General features: G+C 45.9%; 2 protein-coding genes across 5 annotated transcripts; one reads left to right on the plus strand and one right to left on the minus strand.

The window, feature by feature from the left end:
• Positions 1 to 1,054: 1,054 nt before the first annotated feature.
• On the minus strand, positions 1,055 to 4,551 carry LOC137348475 (zinc finger protein 436-like). Of its 3 annotated transcripts, none has more exons than XM_068013781.1 (2): positions 4,493 to 4,551; positions 1,055 to 2,593 (listed from the first exon to the last, which is right to left on the minus strand). In XM_068013781.1, the coding sequence occupies exon 2, from the start codon at positions 2,269 to 2,271 to the stop codon at positions 1,594 to 1,596; it is 678 nt and encodes a 225-aa protein (XP_067869882.1). In that variant the 5' UTR covers positions 2,272 to 2,593; positions 4,493 to 4,551; the 3' UTR covers positions 1,055 to 1,593. The 3 variants fall into 3 exon arrangements, with proteins under 3 accessions (XP_067869882.1, XP_067869883.1, XP_067869884.1); XM_068013782.1 differs by lacking the exon at positions 4,493 to 4,551 and adding an exon at positions 4,293 to 4,402; XM_068013783.1 differs by lacking the exon at positions 4,493 to 4,551 and adding an exon at positions 3,471 to 3,500.
• Positions 4,552 to 4,905: 354 nt separating this feature from the next.
• Positions 4,906 to 9,422, plus strand: LOC137348954 (zinc finger protein 22-like). 2 transcript variants are annotated; one of them, XM_068014190.1, is made up of 2 exons: positions 4,906 to 5,075; positions 5,954 to 9,422. In XM_068014190.1, the coding sequence occupies exon 2, from the start codon at positions 6,586 to 6,588 to the stop codon at positions 6,982 to 6,984; it is 399 nt and encodes a 132-aa protein (XP_067870291.1). In that variant the 5' UTR covers positions 4,906 to 5,075; positions 5,954 to 6,585; the 3' UTR covers positions 6,985 to 9,422. The 2 variants fall into 2 exon arrangements, with proteins under 2 accessions (XP_067870291.1, XP_067870292.1); XM_068014191.1 differs by having other exon boundaries at positions 4,906 to 5,039.
• Positions 9,423 to 12,472: the final 3,050 nt, after the last annotated feature.

A 12,472-nucleotide genomic window follows, 5' to 3' on the forward strand; every position in this document is an offset into this window, starting at 1 on the left:
GGTTTTGTGAAAGGTAGGTCGTGCCTCACAAACCTTATTGAGTTTTTCGAGAAGGTGACCAAACAGGTGGATGAGGGTAAAGCCGTGGATGTGGTGTATATGGATTTCAGTAAGGCGTTTGATAAGGTTCCCCACGGTAGGCTATTGCAGAAAATACGCAAGTATGGGGTTGAAGGTGATTTAGAGCTTTGGATCAGAAATTGGCTAGCTGAAAGAAGACAGAGGGTGGTGGTTGATGGCAAATGTTCATCCTGGAGTTTAGTTACTAGTGGTGTACCGCAAGGTTCTGTTTTGGGGCCACTGCTGTTTGTCATTTTTATAAACGACCTGGATGAGGGTGCAGAAGGGTGGGTTAGTAAATTTGCGGATGACACGAAGGTCGGTGGAGTTGTGGATAGTGTCGAAGGGTGTTGTAGGGTACAGAGGGACATAGATAGGCTGCAGAGCTGGGCTGAGAGATGGCAAATGGAGTTTAATGCGGAGAAGTGTGAGGTGATTCACTTTGGAAGGAGTAACAGCAATGCAGAGTACTGGGCTAATGGGAAGATTCTTGGTAGTGTAGATGAGCAGAGAGATCTTGGTATCCAGGTACATAAATCCCTGAAAGTTGCTACCCAGGTTAATAGGGCTGTTAAGAAGGCATATGGTGTGTTAGCCTTTATTAGTAGGGGGATCGAGTTTCAGAGCCACGGGGTCATGATGCAGCTGTACAAAACTCTGGTGAGGCCGCACCTGGAGTATTGCGTGCAGTTCTGGTCACCGCATTATAGGAAGGATGTCGAAGCTTTGGAAAGGGTGCAGAGGAGATTTACTAGGATGTTGCCTGGTATGGAAGGAAGGTCTTACGAGGAAAGGCTGAGGGACTTGGGGTTGTTTTCGTTAGAGAGAAGGAGGAGGAGAGGTGACTTAATAGAGACATACAAGATAATCAGAGGGTTAGATAGGGTGGATAGTGAGAGTCTTTTTCCTCGGATGAGGATGGCAAACACGAGGGGACATAGCTTTAAGTTGAGGGGTGAAAGATATAGGACAGATGTCAGAGGTAGTTTCTTTACGCAGAGAGTAGTAGGGGCGTGGAACGCCCTGCCTGCAACAGTAGTAGACTCGCCAACTTTAAGGGCATTTAAGTGGTCATTGGATAGACATATGGATGTAAATGGAATAGTGTAGGTCAGATGATCGGCGCAACATCGAGGGCCGAAGGGCCTGTACTGCGCTGTAATATTCTAATTCTAATTCTAATCCTCCCTTTAGCGTGGCGACCAGAACAGTACACAGTACTCCAGCTGTGGCCTAAATAGCTCTTATAGTCTATGCCTCAGCTAATAAAGGCCTAATAAAGGATAAAAAATCCCATATGCCTTCCTAACCACCTTATCTACCTGTGATGCTGCCTTCAGTGATCCATGGACAAGTACACCAAGGTCCCTCTGACCCTTTGTGTTCAATTAATCAATCAGATCTAGGGGATAAAGTTAAATAACAAGGGATAGTGACAATAAGGGTTCTGCAGTCACACGTGAACTCGCTGGTACCTCTGCAGTTTCTCTGAATTGGCAAATCCCTTCCCACACACAGAGCAGGTGAACGGCCTCACCCGGTGTGAACTCGCTGGTGTGTCAACAGATTGCATTTACTTTTAAATCTCTTCTCACAGCCAAAACATTTAAAAGGTCTCTTAGCAGTGTGAACAAGTTGGTGGCCTGTGAGGTGGGACGACCGAGTGAATCCCTTCCCACATTCAGAGCAGGTGAACGGCCTCTCCCCAATGTGAATTTGCTGGTGTCTCAGAAGGTGGGACGACCGAGTGAATCTCTTCCCACACTCAGAGCAGGGAAACGGCCTTTCCCCAGTGTGAGTATATTGGTGTTTCAGCAGTTCGTTTTTACTTTTAAATCTCTTCTCACATTCAGAACATTCAAAAGTTCTCTTATCTGTGTGAGCAAGTTGGTGTCTCCGCAGGGTGGATGGATTAGGGAATCCCTTCCCACAGAAGGAGCAGGTGAATGGCCTCTCCCCTATGTGAACTTGCTGGTGTCTCAGGAGCTCGGATGAATCCCTGCAATCTTGCCCACACACAGAGCAGGTAAATGGCCTCTCCCGAGTGTGACCTCGCTGGTGCCTCAGAAGATGTGATGACTGAGTGAATCCCTTCCCACACTCAGAGCAGATGAATGGCCTCTCCCCGGTGTGAGTACGTCGATGGGTTTCCAGCTGGGATGGGCAACTGTATCCCTTTCCACAGTCCCCACATTTCCATGGTTTCTCCATGGTGCAGGTGATCTTGTGTCTCTCCAGGTTGAACAATCAGTTGAAGCCTCAACCACACACAGAACAAATGTACAGTTTCTCCCTGCTGTGATGTTTTTTCAGGCTGTGGAACTGGTTAAAGCTTTTTCCACAGTCAGTGCACTGGAACACTCACTCGGGTGTGCGTGTTTCAGTGCTTTTCATTCTTTTCCCACAGACAGAATAGACAAACATTTCTCCTTCCACATTCAGAGGCTAATGATATTCAGGTTCCGATGAATCGAGTCAGATCTTGCAAGATGTTTGGTTTGTTTCTTGTCTGCAAATCCTCCTCTACTAATTCCTGTAAAAGATAATATAGAATACACAGTAAATGCCATGCAGTCCAACTGGTCTGTGCTAGTTCTTATACACCTCATGAAGGGACTGAGTTGTGACGAGGGCAAGGAGTCTGCAAAGTGATACAGATAGGTTAAGGGAGTGGGGAAAAATTTGGCAAATGGAGTATAATGTGGGAAAATGTGAACTTCGGTAGGAAGAATAGTAAAGTAGCATTATTATTTAAATGGAGAGAGATTGCAGAACTCGGAGGTACAGAGGGATCTGGGTGTCCTGGTACATTGATTAGAGATACAGCACTGAAACAGGCCCTTCGGCCCACCGAGTCTGTGCCGAACATCAGCCACCCATTTATACTAATCCTACACTAACCCCATATTCCTACCAAACATCCCCACCTGTTCCTATATTTCCCTACCACCTACCTATACTAGTGACAATTTATAATGGCCAATTTACCTATCAACCTGCAAGTCTTTTGGCTTGTGGGAGGAAACCGGAGCACCCGGAGAAAACCCACGCAGACACAGGGAGAACTTGCAAACTCCACACAGGCAGTACCCAGAATCGAACCCGGGTCCCTGGAGCTGTGAGGCTGCGGTGCTAACCACTGCGCCACTGTGCCGCCCTTAATCACAAAAGGTTAGTATGCAGATGCAGCAAGTTAGTAGGAAGGCAAATGGAATGTAATCATTTATTGCAAGGGGAATTAAATTTAAAAGTCGCGATGTTTTGCTACAGTTGTGTAGGGTATTGGTGAGACTGCATATGAACTACTGTGTATTGGTTTGATCTCCTTATTGATAAAGGGCATAAATGCATTAGAGGCATTTTAGAGAATGATACCTGGGATGGGCGTGCGGGGGGAGGGGGTATCTTACCTGGAAAGGTTGGACAAATTGAGTCTGTATGCATTGGAGTTTAGAAGAATGAGAGGTGATCTTATTGAAACATATCAGATCCTGAGGGGACTTGACAGGGTGGATGCTTCCCCTTGTGGGAGAGACTAGAACTAGGGGACACAGTTTAAAAATAAAGGGTCACCCATTTAAGACAAAGATGAGGAGAAATATTTTCTCTCAGAGGGTTGAGAGTCCTTGGAACTCTCTTCCCCAATCCGCGGTGCAGCCAAGGTCATTGAATATTTATAAAGCAGAGGTAGATAAGTTCTTGACAAACAAGGGAGTCAAAGGATATCGGGAGTAGACGGGAAAGTGGAGTCGAGGCCTCAATCAGATCAGCCATGATCTTATTAAATGACAGAGCAGGCTCGAAGGGGCCAAATGACCTACTGCTGCTCCTAATTCGTATGTTTGCTCCCATTCCATCAATCTCATTTCAGCCTTTCAGTAGACCGTTTTATTCCCTTTGTTCTCATGTTTTCATCTAGTTTCCTTTTGAAAGCATCTCAACTTATTTGCCTCAACCCCTTCCACATTCGACCCACTCTGTGAGTAAAGAAATCTCTCCTTATTTCCCTATTGGATTTATCAGTAACTGTATTCACGGCCACTGGATTTGGATTCACTCACAAGTGGAAACATTCTCTCCACATCTACTCTGTCCAACCCATTGATAATTTTAAAGAGCTCTATCATGTCACCGCTAAGTCTTCTGTTTTCGGAATATAAAAGCTCCAGCCTGTTCAATCTTTCCCAATCGCTGTAATCTCTCAGTTTATTGAATCCATCACTGTCCCTCACCAAGACTTGTGCAGGATGGCGGCCAGTGACCCCGCTCCCCCGGGTCTGTCACCGCGTGGTAAACCCGGGGCCTGTGGCCTACCCCGGGTGTTTATGAAGCTTCCCAGCCCACTCACGGTTCCAATTCCTCCCCTGCGCCCACAATCTCCTCCCTCCTCCCACCTCCCGAGCCGCCTATTCCGCCTCACTCCGACTCTCACCCGCTGCAACAGCGTCTCCAACACTCCGAACAAAATGACACTGCGCATGCACACTGAACTCCTGTCGTGTGAATGGGGCAGATTCACCCGCGCGGAATGCTGGGTCCCAATAAACCAACACTAAAATTGAAATATACCGCATAATATTTTGCCCATGTGAAACGGAAAATAATTTACATCCCAGCCTGCAGAAGATAAATACTTTTTTTACAAAACAAACCATTTTGTGAAATGTTATTATGGGGAGTTGCGTCCATCTTTCTATGGGGCAGTGGTGCTTCATTTCGCCTGGCTAAATTGCGTTGGAGGAGTTTTGTCCCTAACAAAGATGGCGACAATGGGGCGGGGTTATCAAAACCCTTGGACGTCTGACGTTTTAGCTCCGACCGTAGGCAGGTGTGCGTGCGCAAATTACGAGTGGCGGATGTTGGGGGCGCGCGGAGGATGTTTGTTTCCGCATCGAGAAGTTTGAAGGGAGACAGTTAACGGTCGCTGGCGTCGCCATGGCTGCGGGGGCGGGGCTTGGTAACGGCGCGCGCCGGCACAGGTGGGCCATCGAGCTCGAGCTGTGCAGGAGCAGCAGGTGAGCGGCCAGGAGCAAGGCCGCGGAGAGAGCCTGGGGCTCGAGTGGGAGGCGGCAGCCGGCAGGCCTCTCTCCTGGGGAGAACACCACTCTGACTGGCGCCACCTGAAACACGGGGATTTTAATGTCACAGCCTTTGAGGGGGAGGCAATGGGTGTGAGAAAACCTGGTTGATAATTACTGTAAACAGGCAGTAAGACAGGAGCTCGAGACAGAGTGTTACCATCCTGACTTGGAATTATATCGCCATTCCTTCAGTGTCACTGCGTCAAAATCCTGGAAATCCTTCCCTGACAGCACTGTGGGTGTACCTACACGGGCTGGAGAACTGAACCCAGCCAGGGTAGAGGGAGAGAGAAAACTGGCAGTGGAGGAAAAGAGATGGTGCAGATGGGTTTGGATTTCAGCACAGGGGGGAGGGAGAGTATGTTTATGTTTAGAGATACAGCACTGAAACAGGCCCTTCGGCCCACCGAGTCTATGCCGACCATCAACCACCCATTTATACTAATCCCATACTCCTACCACATCCCCACCTGTCCCTATATTTCCCTACCACCTACCTATACTAGGGGCAATTGCTAATGGTCAATTTACCTATCAACCTGCAAGTCTTTGGCAAATGGGAGGAAACCAGAGCACCCGGAGGAAACCCACGCAGACACAGGGAGAACTTACAAACTCCACACAGGCAGTACCCAGAATTGAACCCGGGCTGCTGGAGCTGTGAGACTGCGGTGCTAACCACTGCGCCACTGTGGGGATTTACAGCTTTGGGGGAACGAGAGAGGAAAAAAATTTCCATAGAAACTAGAATTGTCTGTTCAGACTTTCTATCCTGTATTGACAGTGATAACTTTTGTAAACTCCTTTTCCAGGATGTTAAGGAAATAGTTTGCAGTTAAGAAAGTTAGACCAAACATCATGTGAAGATTTGACAGAGTCACTCGATTCATCAGGATCTGAATATCATCGGCCTTGAATGTGGAAGGAGAAATGTTTGTCTTTTCTGTCTGTGGGAAGAGATTTCAGTGTGACCGGAAAAGCACCGAGATACACACACACCCGAGTGAGAGTGTTCCAGTGCACTGACTGTGGAAAGAGCTTTAACCAGTTACACAGCCTGAAAAAACATCACCCCATTCACAGCGGGGGGAAACTGTACACGTGTTCTGTGTGTGGATGAGGCTTCAACTGATCATCCAACCTGGAGAGGCACAAGGACACCCACACCACGGAGAAACCGTGGAAATGTGGGGACTGTGGGAAGGGATTCAGTTGCCCATCCCAGCTGGAGACTCATCGGCACAGTCACACAGGGGAGAGGCCGTTCACCTGCTCCGTGTGTGAGAAGGGATTCAGGAATTCATCCAACCTGTTGAGACACCAACGAGTTCACACTGGGGAGAGGCCATTCACCTGCTCCGAGTGTGGGAAGGAATTTATTCAGTCATCCAATCTGCTGATACACCAGCGAGTTCACAGTGGGGAGAGGCCGTTCACCTGCTCCATGTGTGGGAAGGGATTCATTGATTCATCATACCTGCTGAGACACCAGCAAGTTCACACTGGGGAGAGGCTGTTCACTTGTTCCGTGTGTGGGAAGGGATTCATTCAGTCATCCCACCTGCTGATACACCAGCGAGTTCACACATGGCAGAGACCGTTTACCTGCTCTGAGTGTGGGAAGGGATTCATTCAGTCATCCCACCTGCTGAGACACCAGCGAGTTCACACTGGGGAGGGGCTGTTCACCTGCTCTGAGTGTGGGAAGGGATTTATTCAGTTATCCCACCTGCTGAGGCACCAGCGAGTTCACACAGGAGAGAGGCCGTTCACCTGTCCCGTATGTGGGAAGGGATTCATTCAGTCATCCCACCTGCTGAAACACCAGCGAGTTCACAAGTGACTACAGGCGTTGGATTCTGCTGTTAATAACATCCAGGACTGAACAATGTTCATTCTGATAGTTGGGGTTTGTTTCTGTTGATAATTAATTGATAAGCCAGGATATAATTGAATGATGCAGCAGGTTCGATGGGCTGAACAATCTACTCCAGATCCTCTCAAATTTCTCCCCAGACGTCCCCCAGTCTTTAATTCTGCTCAAGTGCTGGTTTCCTGTTGCACGGCCTCCTCCCCAGTTCTTCCATGACTTTCCATTCATCAGCTGTGTTTGACTCCATGTTTATTAGGGACGTGTGAACAGGAGTCAGCCATTTAACCCCTTGAGTCTGTTCTGCCATTCAATGAGATTATGTCTGATCTGCAACCTAACTCCGTGTACCCAGATATTATTTTAATACCAGCTTCCCCAGACTGTTGTAATGTGATTTTAAAAACAACTGTCATCTACATTGCATCTTCAAGGTAGGAAAGTGATCCAAAGTGCATCTCAGAAGCTTAAACTGACAAATCAGACAAAAATTGACACTGAGCTGAAGAAAGGGTTATTAGGAGGGCTGACTTAAAGCTTGGTCAAAGATGTTGGTTTTTAAGGAGGTCTTAAAGGAAGAGAGATGTGGACTGGCAGAGAGATATAGGGAGGGAATTCCAGAGCTCAGGGCCAATGACTGAAGGCAGAGCCAATGGGACAGAGAGTGAGAGTGTAAGAGGCCAGAGTGGGAGGAATGTAGAGTTCTCTGAGGGTTATATAGCTGGAGGAGGTCACAGATATAGGGAGGGGTGAGGCCTTGAAGGGATTTGAACCCAAGATGAGAATTTTAAAATGGAGGCATTGGTGGACCTGGAGCCATTGCAGGTCAGTGAGCACAGTAATGATGGATGAGTGGGACTTTGTGGTGGTTGGGGTAAAAGGCAGCAGAGTTTGGATGAACTCAAGTTTAAGCAGGGTGGAGGTCAGACAGAACAGCATTAGAATATATAAGCAGGCTGACAACACAGAAGCACTGGAGGGGTCAAGACAGGTGGTGCTGAGGTAGAGATGGATGTCATCAGTGTACATGTGGAACATGATGTCATGTCTTCGGATGATGGCACCACAGGGTAGCAGATAGATGAGGGATAGAAGGGGCCATCAATAGATCCTTGGGAGACTCCAAAGGTAATGGGGTGAGAAGAGAAGCCATTGCTAGAGATTCTTTGGCTCTGATTGGATCTGTCTGAGTGAAGGCAAGTGAGGTCAGTCCTGCTCAGTTTGTAGTAAAAATCTTGTTTAAAAAGCTTGTAGTACAGTTATTTGTAATACTTGAGTAATCAAATTATATTAATTGATTGACCTAATATGTTCTACTTAATTGTAATCAATGTTGGACACTGTTCCCATGTCACTGCATCTTTATCTGTGAAGATGTAGCTACATTCTTATCTGACAGGTGAAACAGACCACATGGCCGAGGCCTACGTGTAAAACTACAGTTTGTGGTTTAATCACAGAGTTATTGCAGTGAAGACAGTCAAGGTTGAATAGTCCAGTGTCTGGAGCTGTGTCCAGACACAAACTCCCTAACCATTAAAATGTATCAGCTATACCTGATACATAAAACTGTCAGAGCCTTCAGCCTTGAGTTCTGTGTTTTAAATTAGTTAGTTCTTTTAATAAAGCATTCACTTGTTAATTGCACAGTAATTCCTTAAAAAGCAGTTATTTTCTTTCGAATTATAGAATAGCCTATGCATTACTTTGGCTCTAAGTTTAAGAATTAAGTTCTGTAATTAGTTTTGTAGTCTTTTCCCTTTTGCTCTTGTTACTTATCAGCCTGCATTCAGTGAGTGTATCCAGCTGTATTTCATAAGTGTATCTTTCTCCCTCATCTTTACACACTGATTGTCTTTATACGCTGGTTTCATACATGTCCTGTGTACATTTTATGTATGAAGTAGTTTTATAATTTCTGTATTAAAGTTGAGGCTGTGTAATGTGCTATTGTGTAACTGATGGGTACTGCGTATCACATGGCGCCATAGAATCTTATTAGAAAACCATTAAATTTAATGAAAGGACAAAAAATGCTGTAATGAGGGGTTCTGTTCCGCAGGTGACTGACACCTGAGGGGAACCATTCAAGAAATGACATCCGCCAGTGACTGGCATTCTAAAGAACCCTATCAGAGGCTGATCACACTGCCTGAACCAATCACAGGCTGGGAACACCACTGATCATGAGTATGGGCAGTGCACCAGAAAGGGTTAAAAAGACTAGCTGCCAGCAACACTGTGTGAAGTTGGAGACTGCATACCCAAAGTGAGAGAGAGAGGAGACCACTTGTCAACTTGTGCCCAAGGCTGAATCAGGAGGCAAGACTTGCATTGTGCCAGTGAAGTCGCTGCCTAACTTTTGATAACTAATATTTTTGTTACTTAATAAATATTTCCTGGTATTACAACTCCAGATTATCTCTTATTGCCTGCATGGTTATAGTTTCAAAAGGACAAATTAATATTAATTATGTAAAGACTCACATAGTTAGAGTTAATAAGACCCAGAACTCTTACAGTAGGGATTCACTCAGTCATCCCACCTCACTGAACATCAACTTATTCACACTGATCAGAAACTGTTTACATGTTCGGACTGTGAGAAGGGCTTTAAAAAAGGATCTGCCAAAACACCAACGCACCCACTCGGGACAGGCCGATCATTTGCTCTGTGTGTGGGAAGGAATTCACTCAGTCATCCCACCTGCTGAAACACCAGCGAGTTCACAAGTGACAGCAGGGATTGGACAAAGTCCCACATAAGAGATTAGCATGTAAAATTAAAGCGCATGGGATTGGGGGTAGTGTATTGCGATGGATAGAAAATTGGTTGGCGGACAGGAAACAAAGATTAGGGATAAATGGGTCTTTTTCGGAATGGCAGGCGCTAACTAGTGGGGTACTGCAGGGATCGGTGCTAGGACCCCAGCTAGTCACAATATACATTAATGATTTAGATGAAGGAAGTAAATGTAATATCTCCAAATTTGCAGATGACACAAAACTGGGTGGGAGGGTGAGTTGTGAGGAGGATGCAGAGAGGCTTCAGGGTAATTTGGATAAGTTGAGTGAGTGGGCTAATGCCTGGCAGATGCAGTATAATGTGGATAAATGTGAGGTTACGCACTTTGGTAGCAAAAACAGGAAGGCAGATTATTATCTGAACGGCTATAAACAGAGAGAGGGGAATATGCAGTGAGACCTGGGTGTTCTCGTACACCAGTCGCTGAAGGTAAGCATGCAGGTGCAACAGGCGGTAAAAAAGGCAAATGGTATGTTGGCCTTCATAGCGAGAGGATTCGAGTACAGGAGTAGGGATGTCTTGCTGCAATTATACAGGGACTTGGTGAGGCCACACCTGGAATATTGTGTGAAGTTTTGATCTCCTTATCTGAGGAAGGATGTTCTTGCTATAGAGGGAGTGCAGCGAAGGTTTACCAGCCTGATTCCTGGGATGGTGGGACTGACGTATGAGGAGAGATTGAGTCGGTTAGGATGATATTCACTGGAGTTCAGAAGAGTGAGGGGGGATCTCATAGAAACCTATAAAATTCTAACAGAACTTGACAGGGTAGATGCAGGAAGAATGTTCCTGATGGTGGGGGAGTCCAGAACCGGGGGTCATAGTCTAAGGATACGTGGTAAACCTTTCAGGACTGAGATGAGGAGAAATTTCTTCACCCAGAGTGTGGTGAGCCTGTGGAATTCGCTACCACAGAAAGCAGTTGAGGCCAAAACACTGAATGTTTTCAAAAAGGAGTTAGATATAGCTCTTGGGTTTAAAGGGATCAAAGGGTATGGGGTGAAAGCGGGAACAGGCTACTGAGTTGGATGATCATAATGAATGGCGGAGCAGGCTTGAAGGGCCAAATGGCTTACTCCTGCTTCTATCTTTCTATGGATTCTGATGTTATTGCTGCTGTTAATCACATCCAGGTCTGAACTATGTACCTTCTGACAGAAGGGGCTTATTTCTGCTGACGTTAATAAACTCCAGCCCAGTTATCGTGGTTAATATTCTGATAACTTTCAAACGAATTAATGTTGTTTCAAACACACACTTTATTGGGTCCTTAATTTCTCCAAGATAACTATAGACTAATTGATGTCCTGTTACCAACTCTTCTATTTTTGGGCCTTTTCTCCTTTCGAACTCTAGATTATTTCAGTTCTCATAACATTGGTTACTCTTACGGACAACTCCCATCTCCCCATACCCTTCCAGAGTGCCTCTGCTAGCCTTAGGATCCAGGGCAGATATCAGTAACACACCCGGGATAACTAAACACAAATTCCAGTCTGTAATTCACTTTCAGCTACTGGACTTAGAATGTGTCGCACAGCATCTCTCACAACTTCAATGTGTGAATATAGCACCACACCTGCAAACCTGATTTAAATGTAAATCCACTCAGGAAATTATTTAACAGGAGCCTTTTAGGTTGATTAGACTCTCTGAAGGTGCCAATATTATAAACCCACAACTCCACCTGCAGGTAATAAAAGCAAAATACTGCGGATGCTGGAAATCTGAAATAAAAACAAGAAATGCTGGAAATACTCAGCAGGTCTGGCAGCATCTGTGGAGAGAGAAGCAGAGTTAACGTTTCAAGTCAGTGACCCTTCTTCAAAACTGGCAAATATTCGAAATGTAAAAGGTTATAAGCAAGTAAAGCAGGGGTGGGGCAAGAGATAACAAAGGAGAAGGTGTAGATAGGACAAGGTCACAGAATAGCTGACCAGAAGGTCGTGGAGCAAAGGCAAACAATATGTTAATTGTGTGTTGAAAGACAAAGCATTAGTACAGATAGGGTGTTAACGGACTGAAAATTGAACAGCCGCAAGTACAAATATGAAAAAAAAAGTGGGTAAGCAAACTGAACAAACTAAGATGAAATAAAATAAAATAAACACAAAAGAAATTTTAAAAGAGAAAAGAAAATAACTAAAAATAAAAGTAAAATGGGGGGCCCGTCATGATCTGATTATTGAACTCAATGTTCAGTCAGGCAGGCTGTAATGTGCCTAATAGGTAAATGAGATGCTGTTTTTCGAGCTTGCCTTGATGTTCACTGGAACACTGCAACAATCCCAGGACACAGGTATGAGCATGAGAGCAGTGGGGGGGGGGGGGGGGGGGGGGGGGAAGTGTTGAAATGGCAAGCATCTGGAAGCTCGGGGTCCTGCTTGCGGACCGAGCGGAGGTGTTCCGCAAAGCGGTCACCCAGTCTGCGTTTGGTCTCCCCAATGTAGAGGAGACCACATTGTGAGCAGCGAATGCAGTATACTACATTGAAAGAAGTACAAGTAAATTGCTGCATCACCTGAAAGGAGTGCTTGGGGCCTGGGTAGTGAGGAGAGAGGAGGTAAATGGGCAGGTATTACACCACCTGTGATTGTAGAGAAAGGTGTCATGGGACTAGGACGAGGAGGTGGGAATAATGGAGGAGTGGACCAG

This window comes from Heterodontus francisci, chromosome 34 (genome assembly GCF_036365525.1).
Source record: "Heterodontus francisci isolate sHetFra1 chromosome 34, sHetFra1.hap1, whole genome shotgun sequence".
NCBI classification, from domain to species: Eukaryota; Metazoa; Chordata; class Chondrichthyes; order Heterodontiformes; family Heterodontidae; genus Heterodontus; species Heterodontus francisci.

What these genes read in the sequence shown, in the direction of transcription:
- LOC137348475 (XM_068013781.1), bottom strand. Translation starts at nt 2,271, where the DNA reads ATGGAGAAACCATGGAAATGTGGGGACTGTGGAAAGGGATACAGTTGC.
- LOC137348954 (XM_068014190.1), top strand. Translation starts at nt 6,586, where the DNA reads ATGTGTGGGAAGGGATTCATTGATTCATCATACCTGCTGAGACACCAG.